The 22,297-nt window shown below is 41.7% G+C and overlaps 1 protein-coding gene across 1 annotated transcript in view; it reads right to left on the bottom strand.

The window, feature by feature from the left end:
* KLF13 (KLF transcription factor 13) overlaps nucleotides 1-18,760 on the bottom strand; it is a 35,774-nt gene extending 17,014 nt beyond the window's left edge. The window contains exon 1 of the mRNA XM_064456605.1: nucleotides 17,667-18,760. Coding sequence (XP_064312675.1) covers nucleotides 17,667-18,207 — 541 coding nt within the window. The 5' untranslated portion in view covers nucleotides 18,208-18,760. The remainder of the gene's footprint in view (nucleotides 1-17,666) is intronic.
* Nucleotides 18,761-22,297: the final 3,537 nt, after the last annotated feature.

Raw genomic sequence — 22,297 nt, 5'->3', positions numbered from 1 at the left:
GTGAAATGCGTCTTTGTGAACTTTTGAACTGTTTGATCAACAACCTCACAGTAACACAGCACGCATGAAGCATGGGACTTTGGCATTTATAAGTACAGCTAAAGCTGCAAAGCTGACTGAAAAATCTGATACTGAGAGTTTATTGCAACTGTATGGAGAGAGAGGGAGTGGGAATTTCCTTTTATTTTTATCCTCATTCTGGATGTATAGTTGTGCCAGAGAGCAAGGTGGTGCTGAAGTAGTTTATGAGCAGCATCAGCCAATGGCCATATGGAGCATCCAGCTTCAGGGAACAGGCAGGTCTGGAAAGTAGTTTTATGGGCTAATAATCAAGCAGCAAGCCAGTTGCTTGACACCAGGCAGCTACCATTCAAGGTATGCATAAACCCATTGCATACACTTCACAAAATCTTCCCAGATTGTAAAGCCACGCTTCCTCTTTAAACCAGGATTCATGTTTTTGTTTTTAATAACGGAATCCAATTCTGTGATAACAGTTGTACTCATATTCTAATGTGCTCACTTTTAAAGGAGGTCAACTTTTTAGAAAAGACAATATTGCAGTTCAACATTCAACTCTTGCAAGTCTCATTTACATGTTCTGACAATACCTTCCCTGTTTATTTTGTATCTCCCCATCTAGCAAGTCTCCTTCAACCACAGCTGTATGAAAAGAAAAAAGAGCACATTACCTGTTCCTTTCTAGTTTCAGCTTGTTTTTTAGTCTTTTCTACGTGTTAATTCTTCAAAACAACAAATGTGTGTAAGCACACACACCCAGGCCTCATTCTCAAATATAAGCAGAAAATAAATAACAGAAGATTTTCAACAATTATCAGTGATTAAGTTATCTTTTAATTTTGGCTTTTTTAATGTTTTAATCACTGGAGTTAACCTGTGGGGATGTACACCCAGTTCTCTGAAAAATCAGGCTCCTATCCAATGTCTCAGGCTGTTCCTGAAAGCATGTGTTACCACCTTCACCATGTTCTATACAAAATAGAAATAAATGGTTATTAATGAGATGTTGCAATGAGATACCCTTAGCATGCCTCCTCAGACAGACTTGCCAAGCAACTTCTCCCTAAGCCTGTAAGACTTCAGGCACCAACAAGTCACATGGGGGGGGTACATCATGTGACAGAAGAGAGGCTATTTTATTAGACTGCATAGAGGAGCATCGTTGCTAGAGCACCATTTCTCTGAGCATTAACACCCACAGTATAACACATCCTGGGTGCCACTCAGCTCCTGCAATCTCTCCATGTTTTATGATCATTTTGAAGGATGGCTGATTGCAGGGTCACTAGGGAGACAAGCTGTGTCTGACGTGTGGGGTCATGGCATAGGAGAGAGGCCATGGTGAGTGCTGGAAATGAATGAATGACTAATGTGGTCATGGAGAAGTACTAGTCAGGAGAAAATTATCTGAGTGTGACTATCAATGTGAAATATATCTGAAAAGCTAAGACCTTAAGTAGAACATGGACATATTTGAAAGACAGCTTTGTCAAGGGCATCTTGGTATATATAACTGAAAATATCACTCTACTTTTGAAGCAACTATCTCATGATATACTCAGATACAGAAATCAACAGGATTCCTTTTTCAGAAGGAAATATTACTTTCAATACTTTCCCTTTTCATAGTGGTACTGAAAGGAACACCTTTACTATTTTGAAATTTACCAAATTATACATATATCTAAGCATGGCCTCTTTTTCAGCTATAACTGTTTTCCCTTGCATGCCGCACACATGTCTGCATTGCTTGCCTTAACAGAACAGTCTAGCATTAAAACCACTTTTATCTCGCTACAGCATGTGGTTTATACATATGAATCATACTAGAAGTCCTGCCTAGCAGCCACCATTTTCTCTATAAGCACTGTAAAAGCCTCTTGACATGTAAACCATTTTACTGTGCGAGTGATTCCTTAGCACAGACTCTGAATTCTACAGGTCATACATATAATGTAAAAATGCAGTTGCTGTAAAGGTAGACAAGTTGTAGAAAGATCCATATTACTTGCCAAAACATAAATGACTACTGCCTCAGGCACATTTATTCATGCTCTGCTACACTTCTTCGTTTAAGAAGTGATCAGGTATACTCTCTAATAGGCCTGCTCTTTTGGATGAGGAGAGGAAACCTGCTGGCCTTTCTGTCTTTTTGAGATGGTACACCTGTTCCTTGCATAGGCTGGAAATCAGTTGACCTCACTTTGCATGCACAGAGCAGAGGGGCTAATGAAATACTCTTCAAAAATACAGGATTTTACTGCAGCTAAGATTTTTCAGGAGAAGCTTCCTGTGATGGAAAAGTTCTATGAAATATAATAGGAAATGCACATTACTGTGCAATTCTAAAACATAACCCTCACATGTAAGGCTGCAGGCTAGCTCCAAAATCCTATGCAGAGGACATAATGTTTACTTTGAACAAGATCATAGAAATTCCTAGCTGTTCTTATTTCCATTTGGAGTCTTGGTCAATTGAGTCCTAAGCCTGGGAACTATAAAATTATTTGAACTTGACTTAGTGTCCATATTCCTAGCTCCTGCTGAGCACAACTCTGGCAGCCATTAGGGGTCTTGGGCTGGGATTCAGGAATTGCAGTATGCAGGGCTGCAAGGTTTAATAAAGTTGAGTAATCAGGAGGTTCTGTTACAATAGACTGACTGTAAATAAAACCAAAGAAAACAGGAATTGCAACTCCATGAATTGTGTTGTATTCTGACTTTGCTTCAGGGGATTGAAATGATCTGACTGTTGCTGTTGCAGCTTGACAGTGCCAAACAAGGCAGTTTATTATTCCTACAAAAAACGTGAGGCACAAAGCACTTTGAATTTCAGTCAGTTCTTTGACACTTGTTGCTAGCTTCCTTTGAAAATAAAAGTTTTTACAGCTCTAGTTTAGGATTGTTATGCTTTGTGAATAATGGACAAATAAAAGAAAATCTTAGTCTTAAGAAAAATGATATATCATTACACTGCACACCAGTAGGTATGTGTTACCATTTTTTGCAGAAGATACATAACCTCAGCACTGTAAAGTTGTATACACAATGCTGTCTGCATGGTCATAGATGCACATTTGTAATTCACCTTTTCAGTGTAACCCCTTCGTTCTATTACTCAAGGCTGTAAATGCTGTTAAGAGAATAAATTCACTACTCTAGGTGAGGCAGCTAGGGCCTGTTCCCATGCCTCGATATATGGGAGAAGGAACTGGACCCAAGGAATGTCCACACAGAAAGTAACACAGAAGCTGGAAGGAGTAGAACTGATTATTCACTGACTACTGCTGTGTCAGTGCAGCCTGTACAGATGATAAGGAGCTGCAACTGTGCTTTATAATCAGAAGAGTCAAACACAAGTTTAGGAACTTAGGACTGTTTATATATTTTTTAAAAAATTAGATATTAAAAAATCCAAAGGTGGTCTGATTTCCAGGTGAAAAACAGTTGTGCAGTGGAAGTTACTGTTGTTTATCCTGTGTTTGAAACTGCAACAAATGTACTCAAATGAGAAGTGTGATAACACAGTCAATTCTTCATAAAGGGAATACCATAGAACTTGCAGCCCACCCATAATAATGTTACAGCCTCTTTACAACTACTTCATTGAGAAAATAGTTACGTGGTGACTTGGATTTCCTTGCAAATGAGAGTGGGGCTCAGTTCCTCCAAAGCGTTCAAAGAAGAAAAACTATCAAGTGTATCAATCACATCAGTTCCTTGCCTTTCTGCAAGAAATTAATCTAAACTTCTAAGAAAGCAGTTTTCATGCTAGCACCAGAAAAATATAGCTTATACCAAATGAGTTGGTCTCTCTCGCAAAAAACAGTGGTCATATCCATTTTACGGTGTATACGTATAATATAGAAATGCAAGGTGTAACTTGGATGTGTCCAAGGGTACACCATACACAAGAACTGAGTTGGCTCATGGAAAGAAGTTTTAAGCAAACATGCACAGAAGTTCAGCACAAGTGTCATATGCTTTTCCAAAATGATTTGTAACTCACCCACAAGTGCTAGCCTTAGCAGCACAAAGCAGGATATTGATGACATATTCAGAAAATATAGCTGCTTTTCTGAGAATTCATTACAAAAGCAAAGCACCAGCCAGACAGCATTCTCTCAGATCTTTTTTGTAACCTATTAGATTATTAATGACAAAAAAATATTTAGTAATTTTTGCCTTATTGACAAAAAATAATCTAGTGATTTGTACATTCAAAAGGGAGTATTCTATTGCATATAAAAAATGAATTATGTTCCTGTAAACAGTCTATAAGAACACCGGTCAAGATAAGGACAAAAGAAGAGAAGTATTCTTTCACTGATAAGTTTGGTGTTAGACTGAGAGGGCGGAAAATACGCAAATCCTTATTATTATCCTATCAAGCATAGTGAAAGAGCTGAACTATGACTTTTCTATGTTATAGAGCCCTAACACTTCAAGGAATTCACAGCAGTCTATTAAACAATCTTATTTTAAATTATAGGGAAAAGGAAGTCTCAAGTCAAAGATGGAGGTTTAAAATAGTGTATCACTACAGAGATTATTTTGGTTTGATAATGTCAGTTATACTGTTTTCTCCAGAGGCAACACTGCTCAAAAAAATTCACATGCAGAAACGCAGAGAAAACAGGTGAGCTCTACATGGCTTTTCACCAGTAAGCAGTGCTAGCAAAAAGACTCTAAAGGTGAATAGACCTTCACCATCTAGGGTCTTGTGGTATGAGTCAGGTGAGAGTTTACACTCAGAGAGAAAAGATGTTTGCTTAGTCCACACTGCTTTCAGAAACATTGGTCAATTCCATATACTGAAGCCGGGTAAGAAACAGAATGACAAAATGTTCTGTTCTTTTTTATTTGTTTGTTTGTTTGTTTGTTTTTTAAAAAAAAGGGACACCCCTTCAGGGACTGCCTGAAACGTTGCTTAGCAAATGCTGGTGCCAAACATCTGTACTTTGACAAGCAGTGTTTAAAAGCCATTTCTCATAACAGCTTCGTCTCTGCCTTATATAGAGACAGCTGCATAAATTATCACCTTAGACAGTATAAGGTATCTGACAATCATGTCCCTAAACAAATTTCATCTGTATGTTTCCCGCTTGTAGTTGTGGACTGTTGTCTGGGACAAGGTTCATGGTAAAGCATTTGTGCCAGCTGTTGTACAGTATTTACTTACTTCAGTGAGCACAGCAAAGATGACATTGTAACCTGCCCGACCATCTCATCCTCTGAAAGCTACCCATGAGATTTGTAGTTAAAAGTTAAACTTCTACATTTGAACTCCAAGCTCCAACAGATGCTGACTTAAATCATGTCTGATTTGGTCAATGAGATGATGCCATTAATTATATTGTCCCACAGACTGAAAGGAGATTCCAACACAACAAAACTCACTCAGGCTGGAAGGAAAATGTAGAAAAATGCTGAATCACAGAATGCCCTGAGCTGGAAGGGACCCACAAGGATCATCAAGTCCAACTCCTGTCCCTGCACAGGACAACCCCAAAATTCACACCATATATCTGAGGTTGTTGTCCAGATGCTCTTTAAATATCGTCAAGCTTGGAGACGTGACCACCTCCCTGGGCATCCTGTTCCAGTGCTCCACCACCCTCTGGGTGAAGAACCTTTTCCTAATATCCAACCTAAACCTCCCCCGGCACATCTCCCTGCCATTCTCTCAGGTTCTCAGGTTCCTGGTGAAAGAGTCTTTCAGCATGGACTATTACCCCGATCTTGTGTAGTATCTGAACTCACTTGCAGATGAGATGTTAAGAAAGCTGTGGCAAATAGCCATAGTAGAATGAATCATGAGTAGCATTGTGTTCCCACAACATTCAGCTACACTCCCACTAGTATATCTGTTCTTCTACAAGTCTTTCGTAAGTCATCATATGAGGATTACAGAGGAGTTCCAATACATGTGTACAGTTTGCTTTTACTTTAACAGTTTTAAACAGATTTTTGTGGTGGAACTATCACAGTTCTCTTCAGCTGTTCCCTGGACTTAAGAGTTTGCGGATTATGTGGGATCTATACCAAAGATGAAGCTGACTGGAAAGTACAGGTCTGAATACCATAGATAGATGCCAAACCTCTAAAATACCTTCAGTAGCATCTGTTAAAACTCACTGTTATGAAATGAGACATTTCTCCTCTTAAAGTTACTGTTCCAGGCCCTCTACAAACTCTGGCAGTTATCATACCTGTCTGCCATTTGAAAACTTGTCTTTTCAACAGTATCAGCTACTCTGCAGACCAGGTCAGAGCTGGAGAAAGTGGGGAGAGGGAGAATCCTCCCTCCAGGCAGCAAGTCCCACTATTATTTGAGCAAAGCTGAGTTAATCTACCTAGCCCCACCAGTACATGAAGGAGGGACCTAATCAGAGTTACAGTTCACCCATAAGTGATCTTTCAATGTGTACAAAAACATTTTTATGTATATTATCAATGAAGTGCTTACTATATGTGCAGCTGGTGGGGAGAGGAAGTGGTTTCGTTCCAAATTAAACAAAAATTCTGTGCTTGAAAAAAAAATGTTTCCTTATTAGGGACAGTGAAAGATATTTTTTTTTTTTAAAGACAAGGGGTAGGTGATTAGCTAGAGATAGTCTTACCTCTCACATTATATAGCTTGAAGTAAAACTGATTCTATTAAATCCACGCCATAGCATCTATTAAACCTATGGTATAGAGTTACTTTGTCCCATGACCAAATTCTACATCTTTTCAGCTCTTTGTTGAAAAAAAAAGAGCTTTTTGATCAATTTCTTATAGGTGTATTTATGCTAAGAATACTATGTAGGGGCATCTATAAATCCTAAAGCATTTGCTTTTCTGGTTGCTCATAATTTGGTTCATACATTTCTATTTAAGCTAGAATTTGGTGCACATATTGCCAATCTGAGAGAGACTATTTCTAAAATATTACTGAGAATTCAGTTGTTTCCAAGAACGGTGAAAGTTGGGGGAAGTGGAAGGTGCAAATACTGTACATCTCTGCACAAAGGGGAAAAAATGTATCAGTAAGAATCCTGGCAGAGATGTAATCCTTTGGGTTATCTAAGAAATTCAGTTTTGTTTTGGCCATGTTCTGAGAATTTAAGAAACATACTTTGCACATACACCCTGGATTTATTATACAAGATTAGCTATCTGCCACCATTCTATTGGCATTGCTTGTATGGACGTATATACACCAAATGAAAATTTCCATTGACTTAGAGGGGATTTCAGAGCTCTATTAGAGTTTCACATGCATGCATTAGAAAGCTGCATACAATTCACATTTGTCTTGGAAAATATGTCAATCACCAGAACAATCAGAAACTGCCAAAGTAATCATGTATTAATGCTAGTCTGCAGTCCTTCTGCTGGCATTTAAAAGAAACTGCAAATTTAAATTCAGTAAGCTCCTACAATACATAACAAGAAATAGTCTCTGGTTCAGTGAGATTTTAGCAGCATCCCTGTTTATATTTGTTATAGCAGGATCCTAAACTACCAGATTAAGAACCCAGGAAAGCCCCATATGCACTGTGAGGTTTTGCAGGAATCTATACAGCCCCAGTCTAGTATGTAAATTTGTACCAATGTAATTTGTTTACCCCCAAATTGCAAAGCAGGTATTTCTCTGATCCATTAACAAACAGCTCACCATTTCAGCATAATTTTGCAGGAAACATCTGACGATGGACATGGTTGTCATGTTCTAACCCTTCTCAGCTGGCTCTATTTTAAGTTCTTCCAGCTCAATACATCCTTTTTGGTTGCTGTACCTCAGCTGGTCTTACTCTGGAACTAAGTGGTTAGCATTGCTTCCTCTCTCCTTGACCAGTTTTAAAAGCTACTGCTGAAGGCAGTAAAGGCTACGTGACCAGCATATCCATGCTGCTTGTGTATTTGCTATCCAGGGATACTGTAGCTGGTGGTAGGACCAAAGTAGACAGAAAGCTGCAAAACACACAGCAGCAACCCAATGCTCTCTTGTGAATTTCTCAGGTCCCTCTATTCCAAAAACTCATATAATTTATTACCAAATAATGAGAGATGGGTCTGGTAAAAATAGAGTGTGCAATAAATCTAAGATAGCTTATTGATCCATTGACTGCCATGTCAGCAGATACCCTATCACAAATATTTTGTCTGTAATTCCTGAGAGCTCTATGAAAGTGCTGTAACTGATTACAGAAAATCTCTTCCTTGCACTAGAGGTCATTTCAGGATATGCTCACTTTAATACCATTTGACTTGTGCCAAGTTCCTGGTTAGTAAATGCTTTTTATGTTAGGGCTACAAAAAAAGCTTCTGAGGTCATTTTTCTACCAGTAACTACAAGGGTGGCACTCTGAACTTTTAAGAACTTTTTCAATATTAAGTGAAGGACCTGTAAAATCTGCTGAATCTGCAAGATCTGAAAAATACAGGATAAGTGTGTCTGATTTCAGTGCCTGCACTTAAATAACCCACATTGTCTAGCTATTGTTAAAGTGAACACAGCAAGATAATGATCTCACAGCCCCTGCGAATCTACCTAATAAAAGCTAAGTGGGTAATAAAAAAAAAAAGTATACCTATAGAAATTCTACAGAAAGGACCCTTCAAAGGTTGTCCTGCATTTGAACAGCAGAGTATTTTTTTTGGCTCTGTCAGCACTGACTTCCAGACAGCTGATCCAAGATTGGAAGGGAGCAGGGGGGAAGTTGGAACATGCTTAATTTATAAAACAGAACTAGAAACCACATGTCCAGTATAAACAAGGTCCAGGTTTCTGCCCTTGGACTTGCCATAACCATGTTCAGCCAAACAATAACACAATGCAAGAGTTGTATTTTAAACGGTTAAAGGTGCCTTCTTTTCAGATGTAATCCAATTGTGAGTTTGTTTCATAAAGACCTCCAGTTTAGCAAAAAATTTGTTTATGCACAACTCATGTCACATACAAACGCTTTCCAGTGTCCTGCAGTGAAGTATGTGCTACTGCAGGAAAATCTTCTACAGATCATTCAAAAAACTTTTTCCGTAAGGCTGTGATTAATTTCTAATACAAACACAGCTACCAATTGCAATCGTCCATTCATTGAAAGATTTTTTGCTGGTTTACTACAGACTATGTGTAAGATTTAGGTCTTGCTACTGAGAAAGAAGATGCTGCTACCGGTGTCTAGCATGAGGAAAACAACTGGAAGGTGATCCATCCTCACTGCTTCCAATATTAATGTGTCTCATTACACTGGACCTGAGTACCACCTCCATGCTAAAAGGAAGGTGGTTTGTGGCAAGAGATTTCTGTGAATTTTCTGATTTTCCACTAGATACCCAAAGTTTTCACGTTGTAGAAAAGGCAGTCCGTGAACGCTGTATTCTGTGAATGATGTTGACTGGAACAGCCATACTGTAGTTCAGATATTTTTTTGTTCATTACCCTCTGCTCACCTACAGTAAGAACACAGGTTGTACAGTTGGCAACTCACTGGCAGTGAGCTAGACTTGTCTCAGTAGCTGTCTTGGTCTCAGCAAAATGTGATTTCCAAAGAATTGTGGAAGTCACAAATTGATTAATTTTCTTTCTGTACATTTTTTTTCCTGGTTTATTGAGTGTGTTTCAGTGAACACAACACAATCATGTGTGTCCCCTCAGCTTCAAAGCAATGCTCATATGTCTTTTAAACAGATCATCATCTTCTTCTTCCCTCCTCACTCAGCAAAAGCAAACAGAGGAAAAGTGAGGGAAAAATATGGAGACAGAATGTTTAGCTATGCTGATTATACCTGTTTCAAAGACAATAGTGAAGAGGGAAAAAGAAGACAGAGTATTTTTCATAGTAGGCCTTCTCTCCACCACAGTTATGACAATGCTAAATACAGCTTTGCTTTGAGGGCTTTTTAGCTACAATACCTAACCTCTGTTAATTGTTATCAGAAGCTTTATTTCTGTGACTTCTACGTGATCGATTTTTCCCTAGAGGCTGGGCAGAAAAAGGAGGGAAGGGAAGTTTTTCACAGAAAAACCCATATAACAATCAGGAAATTTATTTCTCTCTAGCACCTAATACTACTCAAGTGTGTGGTTAATACCATTGTCAGCCAATTGGATTCTCCATGCAACCAATTTAACCCTAACACTTTTACAGCTGAATTAACTGAACCCTATTACTCAATCCTGAACCAGTCAGGCAAAAGGATTGAGTAGGAGTAGTCCTGACTTTCTTCCTGACTAGAGCACCTTTTGAAAAATGTAAGTTTCAACAATTGTTTACTCTTTTAAGAAATGTATGCTCTGTGCTTACTTCAAAGATCTTAATATTAAGAGACTTATAGCATATATACTGCTTATTTGTTATCTTCAATGAGCATAGACTGTTTGAGGCTTAGGATCAATACTTCTAACTAATGATTTCATTTTTTGGAATTGCATGTTAGGGTGAGGACTTAGGCAGGGCTGTATATCAAGTTGTCTTATGTTTTCAACTGACTCATTTTTTTAAATGTGTTGAGATTTTCTTCAAGAAGTTGCAGGGATCTTTCAGAGCAAACAAAACCAATGCTTTGCACTTTTGTACTGTTTTTTAAAAATACAGGCTTATTAAAAAACATTTAAGACCATCAGTTTTCAGAAAAATGCAGGAGCAGGCTGCTGAAATGAGAAAAACCACTTACTGCTCAGGCTGGAAAAACAACTGTTTCATGAGGCTGGCATTTGAGGCTTTCCTGAAGCTACTGTTTAAGCCTGTCTCAGAGGAAAATCTTAGAGAAAAGATTTTGATGCACTCAGCAGAGAGAGGAGGTGGAAGGCAGTAGAACAGCATCATGGGACACAACAGCCTAACAGCACCCCATAGCTTTTAGATAATCTGGGTGTATGCTAATTATAGTGAGTTAGCTGTTTCTAACTTTTCACACAAAAACTCAAAAACAGGAGTCCCAGTCACTAAAACTGAAATTGCTGAGCAACAACCAGAGGGCTGAATTCACTTAGTCTGCACTTTTGCCTGTGGGAAATCAGCATTGGGGAAAGGCCTTTCCAATTTCCTCTGGCATCCTGTTCAGAGGGAGCACAGCTTCCCATTCAATCCTGGTATCTAGAGCAGCCCAAATGGCAGCTTAGAGGATGGATTGAACCAGTGGTACCCACTCATTTCATCCTGCTCTACCCAATAGCATTCTGCAGCCCTGTTTTCCTCTGCTCTTTTGAGTGACACGGGAGGCATTAGATTAAGTTTCTCCTCTTTTAGTCTTTTCTGCAAAGGCTCTGGTCTTCACAAACACTGCCTGCTTTACACACACACACACATGTATGTGCCTTCTAGAGTCACTGTGTGCCTACAGGTAAGCTAAAGGAAACCTGAGCCAGGTCTAGTCCACATTTTCTAGCTAAACAGCTACGTTTCTGGTAATTGCCAGGTGCTAAAATGGAAGATAAAGTTTATTTCACTGATATGCGAACTTGCTTCTCCTTACAGTGGTTAATCAGCACACAGGTAGCATCTTGATTCAAACTAACTTCAAAGAAGTTATTCTTTTCTGCTGCATTTTGAATTAATGTAGTCAAAGCAAATCAGACATACTAGAACTGAAAGTGAAAACCAGCCTCCTGTTTAAAACATACTATCTGTATTTTTATTTAAAGGCCTCTTTACCAACCTAAACACAGGCTAAATGCTACTCCAGTTTGTCCAGCCTAACTGGACAAACTGATGCTGTTGTCACACTTGTCACAGTGAGCTCTTATTGCTTTATTACTCAGATTGCTTTCAAAACCAAATACATCATTAATTTCTCCACCTTCACATACCCCAGTTATAAAGTCATCAGAAAAATTTTGCTTAGGGAAACAAGAAATAATAAAGGGGGGAGGGTATGTGAGTTAAAAAAATAACTTTTTTCACACAAGTTCATTAGTGTTGTCCTTAAAAATGTGATTGTAGAGATTTAATGTAAAGAAATGGAAATTTCTCTACAAGTGAATGGAAAGGAGTCAGTCTCTTCTACTTATTTCAAGTCAGTTAATATTTCATGAGTAAGGGTTAGACTAAAAAGAAAAACCAGTACCAAATAAGATACCTTCCATAACTGCAAGTTAAGCAGGCTGAATATATAGTTGTCCAAGCTCACCCTGCCAGCTAGAGACCAGCTTCCTCTTGGATGAGTCCTAATCTGACACCTATGAGCAAGGAAATTATAATGAGGATGGCCTTCTCTTCTTACTGTGCCCCAACAGCCTTACAGAAGTCAGCTAGTTTAGCAATAGTATGGAGGAGCCACTGTTAAGCCACCTGACCCCAAGTTCGTTTCACTGAAAGACTCAATCGTAGTAAGACTCCAGACCGAGACTGGTGCCCACATCTCCTTAGCTTATGCTGATTTGTGCAAACACATTTAGTTCTGATGATTGAAAAGCTGTTTCTGCTGAGTTATGATGTACTGCTTAGTGAGTAGAACTAGTAAGTTTAGAAGGATGTTTCAATGGAATTAAATGAAGACTTATTCTGTGCTTTCTCTGCATTCATGATGGCATGCTAATGAAGATGGCTAAAAGCTTGAGAGGCTACAGTAATTGGAGGGGCTGGGGGGGAAGAAAGGCTGCAATACATAGGATTCTTGTGATCCCTGCCCAAAATCCAGTCAGTTTTTCTCTGTGTATAAATACATAGTATAATGCAATAAGTTGGGGCTTTCTACAATCTTTCAGAACATAGCACTTCTGGACAATGCTTTATGAGGTTGTAGCCTGTAGATGGTTATTAGGCTCTGTACTATTTCTCTCTTCCCACTGGTGCATCAAAAGAGACAAACTGGTTTCTGGTGACTCTAGAGAACTTTCAAACCTTCCTAGTGGCCCCATGCTGAAAACCTGCTTAGAGGAAGGAGAACTTTGTCACATAGATCTTATCTGATTTTCTGGAACCCCTTTGTGTTTGGGGATTTTCTCAAGAGCAGAGAGAATTTTTAAAACTGGTGTGCCAGTGAAATTTTTGTATCAACAGGATCAATGTAGCTTTGGACAAACGGGGTGCTGCATCTGTGGATCACTGGTCGACGGGAACCTCAGTGGAGAAGAACTTGGGCTTGACATATACACACTGACACTAAATATAACCTTCTGGTAAACATTAAAACTTCAAGGGCTTTGAGGCTGATGATCACATTGAACACCAGGATGCCTATGAGAGAGTAGGGTGGAAACACAAACATGAAAAGAAATCTAGGGGGAGGGGAGGGGTTTGAAAGGTGGTGGAGAGAACAGCAAAGATTTTGGAGACTAATGTTTTCTGCCTAGTTCAAGGACTTGTCAATTTAATAAAGATGAAGCATTCATAAGGCTGAAATAGCTTAACTGCTAGTGTACCAAACACAGAAGACTATGGACTGCTTTAGCACGTTATGCTCTAACAGAGAACATCATTCTAAAACACTGTACTCGGAGCAAGGTCCTAAGGACAAAAGGCAGATGCTGCTTCCTCTGCTGATCCGTCTTGTATTTTCTGCACTACGGTTTTTGCTTTGGACATTTGAGCACTGAAATCACAGAATAGTAGGGGTTGGAAGGGACCTCCGGGGATCATCTCATCCAACCATCCTGCTTCAGCGGGTGCACAGGACTGCGTCCAGGCAGGTTTTGAATATTTCCAGAGAAGGAGACTCCACAACCTCTCTGGGCAGCCTGTTCCAGGGCTCTGTCACTCTCACAGTAAAGAAGTTTTTTCTCATGTTTTGGTGGAACTTCCTGTGTTCCAACTTGGGCCTATTGCCCCTTGTCCTGTCATTGGACACCACTGAAAAGAGTCTGGCCCATCCTCTTGACACCCACCCTTCAGATATTTATAAGTATTGATAAGCTCCCCCCTCAGTCTCCTCCAGGCTAAACAAACCCTGGACTCTCAGCCTTTCCTCATAAGGGAGGTGCTCCAGTCCCCTGCTCATCTTGGTAGCTCTCCACTGGTCTCTCTCTTATTGAACTGGGGAGCCCAGAACTGGAGGCAGCACTCCAGATGTGGCCTCACTAGAGCATAGGAGGAGGATAACCTCCCTCGACCTGCTGACTACACTCCATTTAATGCACCCCAGGATACTGTTGACCTGCACCAGGGCACAGTGCTGCCTCAGGGTCAGCTTGCTGTCCACCAGCACTCCCAGGTCCTTCTCAACAGAGCTGCTTTCCAGCAGGTCAACCCCAACCTGTACTGGTATGTGGGGTTGCTCCTCCCCAGGTGCAGGACCTTACACTTGCTTTTGTTGAATTTCATGAGGTTCCCCTCGGCCCAGCTCTCCAGCCTGTCCAGGTCTCGCCAAATGGCAGGACAGCCTTTTGGCATATCAACGACTCCTCCCAGCTTGGTATCATCAGCAAACTTGCTGGGGGTATGCTCTGTCCCTTTGTCCTGGTTACTGATGAATATGTTGAACAGGACTGGACCCAGCACAGACCCCTGGGGAACACCACTAGTCACAGGCTCTGTGCTGTTGATCATGACCCTCTAAGCTCACTCCCTCAGCCAGTTCTCCATGCACCTTGCTCTCCACTCATCCAACCCACACTTCCTAGGCTTACCTATGAGGATGTTATGGGGGATAGTGTCAAAAGCCTTGCTGAAGTCGAGGTAAACAACATCCACTGCTCGCCCTTCATCTACCCAGCCAGTCAGGCTATCACAGAAGGCTATCAGGTTGGTCAAGCATGATCTCCCCTTGGTGAATCCATGCTGACTGCTGCTGATAAACTTCTTGTCCTCTACATGCCTGAAGATGACTTCCAGAATGAACTGCTCCATCACCTCTCCAGGGAAGGAGGTGAGGCTGACTGGCCTGTAATTTTCCAGGTCCTCCTTGCCCTTTTTGAAGACTGGGGTGACATTGGCTACCCTCCAGTCCTGGCTATAACTATCAGAAGGATTTCATATTGGGCATCAAACAGCTGGAAAGTAGTACCAGCTTTCAGTCCCTACCAACATGGGCTGGACTTGACCCAAGAGTACTTGGAAGGCTCTGTATCTCTTTGCCACCCCATGAGGGCAATGATCTAGTCTATCCTTCCAAGCATGAAGAGCAAAGCCTTTAGTTTCTGAGCACAGTAGCAGACAAGGACAAGCAAGTTTCTAAGGTGACTCATAAACTGCACTGTTCAAATATCTCTAGCACTATCATCAGTATCTTCTAGCCTGCAGTATTATTCTTAGCTTTCAGTTCACCCCTAAATACCAGCTTACCTAGTCATACAGCATGTGGAAGAAGTTCCACCCCATAGTAGAATTTTTTTATTGTTCCGTAGTACACAGGTTTGGGAGTTATCTGGGTAGCTGTTTGAAGCACCTTGCATTTGTACTTAAAAGTACTTTCACCACTGCTTGGTGAGGTGGATAGCCATCACCCTAGCCATTTCACAGATGGGCAGACTGAAGTGTACATGCTACTTAACTAGTTCAGGACCACTGGAAAGCAGAGGAGACCCAAACCCCTTGCTCTAAATCAGTAAAACCCATTATGCGTTTTGTGAAAATAAATGTTTGCCAGTCCTGGAAGTCACTGCTTGTTCTGTTAGCTTAACTCCTATTGTCATATAAACTTTTTTTCAAGCCTGTCACAACTTCTTTTAGAAAAAGAAAAAAATTCAAACACCTTAGAAAACATTCTGCAAGAGGAGTAAGAGGCTGTAAGCCTGTTTAAAACAATCCAGAAACAGACCTGTTGCCAGTGAGGAGGGAAACTTGGCAGCTTTGTTTAAAGCTTCCCACACAGACACTGGAGATGCAAGAAAACAAAGAAGCTGTAGTCCCTGAGGATCCTGCCACTCCCAGGGCAAAACCAGTCCCTTCCCTGCTTTTCCTCTAGCTCTCACAGACACGCACATACACTCCTCTCTCAGTGCCATTAGCTACAGCAATAACCAATTAAGCCCTACAGATCTAGAAAATATACAGGAAATGAAGAGTTTTAAAAGAAAAAAAAAAAAAGGAAAATAAGACAAACAGTACTTGGAGGCTAGCCAGTGTCCCCGAATGACTCGGCTCAGATGGCAGCACAGAGTGACACTCTCCAACAGCCCTGCCCTCCCTCTCCTCTCCCTGCAGGATGGGCATGCCCAGCCTTCCCGTCTTTATCAGGGACAGGAGTTCCCCTTCTTAGTCTCTAGCTGGTTTTGGAGCCCAGAAACATTGCTAAATTTATCTTTCACTTTTAGGACAATGGCAAATGCCAGAAATAAGAAGGCAAAAGAACTGAAAATTAACGGAGACAATTCCCTGTAAGCCAAGCGGAAGCACCTTTTCTGCATAACTCTCAAAGAGGCAAAAAGCAGCTACACAGTGCAAAGCAGGGCAGGCTGCCTGGGGCGCCAGGAACATGCTGTTCCTTTGGCTGTGCAGCACAGGGAATTGTCCGTCCACATGCTCAATCTTGATGGGGCTTTCTTCTCTCCCACGGAGAGCAAAACACACCCTCAATTTAGAAGGGCTCTTGCTTTATCTCAGGATGGCAGCAGGAAAAGCTGAAGGCACACTGAGGAGGTATGGCCAGTGTGGGTGAGGCAGCTACCTCAGAGCTAGAACTGTTCAAGAGTCATTAAGTAGTGTTTAGTTCTGAGGATCTTTTCCTTAACGCTCTTCATAAGTGACCTGACCAGAGATCTTAGTACACTAATTTGTTGTCTGAAATTACTCAGTAGAACAGCTTGCACAAGCCTGCAAGTGGTGTGGTGCCTCGCCATACGTATATTAGTGTCTTCAGCAGAGATCTGTCTCCTCAGTTTTTGGTGCTCCCTGTCTAACTGGAAGCCATCCCGTTCCCCAGCACTAGGCAGGGGCACAAGGTTTGGCAAGTCAGCCTGTTTCAAGATGGCCCTCCTAATGCTTTCAGTGCATAACTTTCACAGTGCTTGCAAGACTTCTACTTTTTCTCTGTGTGTCTCATAAATTACAATAGCAACAAAAAAAAAAGGTCAGATAAGTCTTCACCAAGAAGTAAACACTGAACGCTGATCAGAACAAGTTAGTGTTTGCATTCAAGTGTTGTTTGTTTGGTTGTTTTTTTTTAAATCAGTTTTACCCAGCTGCCACAAGCTTTTTTAAGACTGCCCATGTCCCCCTCTTTCTACACTTAGGATAAATGTCTCCTTGTGACTAATGTTCAGCTTCTCAACTGCCTTCCTGCCTGCTCTAGCTTTCACACAAGTGTCTGCTAAAGAAAGAAACAGACACACAGTCACTCAGGTGCCTCTAGAACATTTAATTTTAAAATATAGAGAGTATTGATACTTGCATGGGAAGTGATAAGCGACAGAAGCATGGGGTAGAAAAAAATACATGGAGGAGGGTAAGAAGCATTGGAAAGGGAAGTAGAAGACACACCAAACAAGAAGGCTAGCAGCTAAAAATTACAGCTTGGTACAATCCACACAGACAACCCACATGCCATTCCCTGTGACATTAAGTAATAAAAAAGGGCAACATTAGCTTTGAATCTATGCCCAGTAAGGGTTTATTCCCGAGGGGTTTTTTTTGGTGGTTGTTTGGTTTTCCCGAGCTTGAGTTCTGAGAGGTGAAACCATAATGGTGGCCAAATACAAGTTTTTGTTTGTTTTTTTTCAACATTCATTTTAATTACCAAGCTGTAACAAATAGATCTCTGGCTGGATTGTAACTAACCTGTATGGGTCCTTAGATGAGCTTTAAGATGGGAAGATTTGCCATAAATTTTTTCACACCCCACATAGTGGCATTTGTGCTTTTTCTGGGGTGATCCAGGGTCAGTCCAGCTTCTCATGCGTTTGTTCTTTTGTCTGGGGCTTGGTTCAGTTACTGCAGCCAGGCAAGTAGGTGTGGCTGCTCTTCCTCCTCCACGCTTACCAGCCGAAGACACACTTTCTTCCCCAAACTCTTTAGGAGAAACAGAAATGTGTATTTGTTCTGTGATATCAAAGGTCTCCGTTTTTTCCATCCTTAGAGTGGGTGAGTTTGGGACATGCTGGTTCAGATCTGCTAAAATGCTAGCTACCACAAGTAATGATGATCCATTGTCTTTCCCGGTTTCTCTAACTTCCCGCTTATCTTCTCCATTTGATGAAGGCAGTATTGCTGCATCAGGTTGGGGATCAGGCTCCCCTTTGCGACTATGGATAATAGCACGACTGGACATAGAAACAAGGCACTCTGCTGCAAAGTGATCCACATATGCTGCTGTTGCCATTTTTTTGTAAGTTTAAAAATAAATCCAAACAGAAGAGGAAGAAAAAAACCCCACCAGAACGCTGCTCTTTACCTTTTTAGAAAGATTATGAAAGCAGACTTTCCCTCTCTTATTTCTCAGGATCTCTTTGTAGAAGTAAAGGCTGAGTTAGAAGCCATCAAAACCACACTTTGTTTGTGATGATTGCAACCAGCTTGTCCCTGAATACCAAAAAAAAAAAAAAAAAAAGCGTTGGAAATCCAATGGAGGAGAAAAGAGCAGAGAGATCCTGGCACTGGCAGCTTGTTGCTTGGAGTATGAATTAATGCTGTTTTTTCGAGAACGCAATAAAATAAAGATGCGGTTTCCCCAGCCCTGCCATTGCGTTGTGACAGTAGAATAAGCTTTCCCCGTTATCGCTCCTCGGAGTCGCCCGGACCCCTGCGGGGGCGGGGCCTGGGAAAACATCTGGGCTTGACGTCACCGCCAAGCCACATCCTGCGCCGAGGATCAGGTCGGCGGGGCGCGAGCAGGGCTGTGCCCGCCGGCGCGGCCTGCGCGCGGGGCGGTGGTCCGCAAATGAAAGGAAGCGGCCGATTGGCTGGCGGCGGCCGAACGGCCGGCCGCGGGAGCGCGTGGCGGCTTCCGCCCCACCGCGCCCCAGGGCTGCGGAGCGCGCGGGCGAGCGGAGCGGGGGCGGTCCCAGCCCCGCCGCCACCGTTAAGCTCCCGGCTGTCTTCACAGGCCGTTTCCTCTGGCGGATGTTAACGATTCGGGGCGTGCCGTCTGAGAGCCGGTACTGCTGGGGTCAACTTGACTGAACTGTTAAAAGAAATCTAAAAAACGCCGTAAAGTTGGAATTGATAAAAGTGACGGGGAAGAGCGAGACAATACCGTTTTGTCTACGGCAGTACAGATGGAGTTCACGTGTGGATTTTAATAGGTTGTGATGGGTTTAACTAACTGCCAGGGAATACACTTGAAATCGCCTTTCCTTCTGTCAAAAACCTCCTCGCTGTAGCGCTCTGATGCCTCTAAGTTATTTAAAATTATAAATGAAAATAACTTGGTTTTCATTATTGTTCTCAGCTTGCAAAAGATACAGCTCAGCCAGTTTTACAGAGATTAATACCCGAATGAACAAGAGGGTTGTGTGTGTGACTAACTTCCCAAGCAAAAGTAAAGAAATGCATCTGAATTAAGATCTGAAAGCGGTTAGTCTGTGGTGCTTCTTACCTTTTGTTGGAACATGCTTCTCCAGACTAATTGTGAAATTTCTGTCTTTAGTACAGATGGACCTTTTATCTGAGACAGAGATGGGCAGAAGGCAGGAGGGCTTCTTTGGAAGCCTGTCTTTCCACATGGAAGGTTTTGGAGTTTGAGGGGGTGTGAGAGGAAGTGAACATCTGTTGCAGAAACTCAAATAGTTTTGGTGGTAGGTTGAGTAAAAAGTCGGTTTTGTACCCATCAAAATGTCTTATTCAGGAGCAACATCTGCTTCTGCTACAGCTGCACTTTATGAAAAAACATGCTTTAGGTTCTCATACAACACTTCCCCTCTGGGTCAGGCTCATTGGTAACTGTGTCTACTACGTTGCTCTGTGTCTGCTCTCTTAATAGTGCAGCCTGTAGCGCTACATGGGACTTGAGTCACTGCAACAAAGGGAGAAAGAAGGCATACTATCAGCGCAGGAGGATGTGGTTTAATGCAGAATCGAGACAGATCATTTTGATGCAGGTGTATCATACCACTTGTTCTGCTGAGCATACCTACAGGAAATGTTTACACTTTTCCAAATAAAAAGGTTGAGTTTGGGAGTTACCTATTTGTTCCTTGATGAAAAAGGAATTCTGGATAAAACATTTTAATAAGAAATTTTAGTTGAGTTCAAATTCAACCTCCGCCTTGAGGGAGGATGACTGCTTAGACACACTTACCTGGCAGTTCTTTAGAATGAGTAGTAGCTTCAGAGCAGGAATCCTGCAGCTCTCCCAGTTTGAGAAAAAAGGGCCGTTTTCAGGGGAGTGAAGAAAGGTCAGGCTTTAGGCCTCAGTCCTTACCCCAATGTCAAGGACCATTATCAGTAAACAGACAGGAAAAGGGAGACCTGGACTATCCTGGTTGCCAATCACCAGCAGGCTTTGCCCCAGCACTGATGGTGGGAGGGTTCCAGAAGCACCCTGATATCTCTGTGCCCCCACCCCGTGCAGCCCCCACAGCACTGCTGTGCTCTTCTCCTACCACCTGTCCTTACTGCTGTCTCATCCCGCAATGTTCCTCCATAGCCTGCCCTGGCTATGCTGCCAGCCCCACTGTGTAGCGGCAGCTTCTCCAGAGCCTCCTGTGGCTCAGAAGGGCTGGCGTGGCCTCGCCCTGGCTAGAGGAGAGGGGCTGGCAGAGGCCAACAGCAAGTCCAGGGAATTCCCCCCTTAGCATAACCTACGCTCCGCCTGGCACAAGGAGAGACCCCTCAGGAGCACCAAAGGATGTGATTGGCTGCTCTGCCCCCTTCTGGAATATTCCAGAGAAGGTCAGCCAATCAGGAAAGGACTGACATGCTGAGGTTTTCCTCAGTGGAGGATTTTCCAGCACAGTGTTGGCATGGGGGCATCTGTATCTTCAGGGGTGTTATTTGGGTGATAGTCTGACGTTGCTTATGTTGTGCTTTCGTCCCATAATGAGGTAGGACACAGCTCACTGCATTCTTGGAGCCTTTGGCCAGAGGAGAGAGGCACTGCATCGTGTGCACAGACGGGCCTGCTGGCAGTGGGCAGACCATGCAGAGGCAATGGTTGGCTATAGCTGATGGCAGGAGAAGTCCTAACTTTCTTTTTCAACAGATCTGTTAGGTTAAAGCCTTGTCCTGATAGCAGCTCCTGTGATGTAGGAGTGCCTTTCATGTAAAGTTAATGGCTGTAACCAAGTCCCCACTGAACTTCATGAACTCGCTAGTACTTCTGCAATTTTGTGGTTGAGAGCTGGTTTGGTATCAGCCTGGAAATGTAACACTGGCTGTGCTCAGGGTGGTTAAGGGCAAGCTGCTGAAGTGGGGGAGCTCATAGGAGGAGGTTTGTTTTGATAAGAACTTACTCCTTTTTTGGTTGGATGAACACTTTGGGTGTGACTCCTTCATTTGGGAAAGAGCAAGCTGTTAAGGTTACTTGTAACAGAAAGGCTTTTGAATGTGAAAGAAAAGTCAGTCATGTTCATATGTATATATAAGATATATATCATACATATATAAGATGTGTATGTAGCCCAGTTAGGGTTCAGGTGTTACTCTCTTTTAAATCATGACTATGAATGAAAATACGCCTCTGACTTTCTAATAGCTGACTAGAAGTAAGAAATTGTCCTGTCTTGCACACTATCAGTATGAAAGAGTCACTATCTCTGCATGTACGAGAGCAGGGTGTACTAAGCATCTGTCATCTGGACATAAAAATTCCAGCTGCCCGGTGGAACCAGCTTTGGCTTTTAGTGCAGGATTGCAAATATTACATGCTTCTGTGTAAACTAACAGTAGCAAATAGCTTCCGTATAAGCAGCAGGGGTGAAAAGTTTCCTTTGGTAGAACTTTCAGTCATTACATTAGATCAGCAGTACAAAAGGATTTTATGGAAAATCACTAGCCAAAATACCATGCCCATTTTTCAACTCTTTCTTGTAATGATATTTACCTGCTTGTTTGTTCATTGTTGTTATTTATTGCATATTTATTTTCTCTCAGCAAATGGAAAAGTGAATTTCTGTAAGTACACAATAAATCTTATATTTACTTCTGCTGAATATCCTGCAACTGTCGGTTTGTTCTCACCAAATGAGCTGAATTTTGAAAGTGAGATTACCAAAATCAATTAATAAAATAAGATCCTACTTCCCTCTTTAATTTTCTTTATTTTATTTTGTTGATGTGTTTTTACCTGCAGACATTTGTCTCGCAGAGTGAGGTGAGCATTTTTCCTTCTGTTATGGCACTATTTTTTCACCCACTCCGGTAATACAGCCTGCGTTTTGGCAGGGTTTTTTAATATTTAGTGTTTTCTTAATACATAATTTAGAGTTCTGTTTAGCTACAAATGCATAGCAGCAGAATAATTTAAAATGGAA

This window comes from Phalacrocorax carbo, chromosome 7 (assembly GCF_963921805.1).
Source record: "Phalacrocorax carbo chromosome 7, bPhaCar2.1, whole genome shotgun sequence".
Lineage (NCBI taxonomy): Eukaryota > Metazoa > Chordata > Aves > Suliformes > Phalacrocoracidae > Phalacrocorax > Phalacrocorax carbo.
Note: the sequence above shows the minus strand (reverse complement) of the source record. Positions and strands in the feature narration are given on the sequence as shown.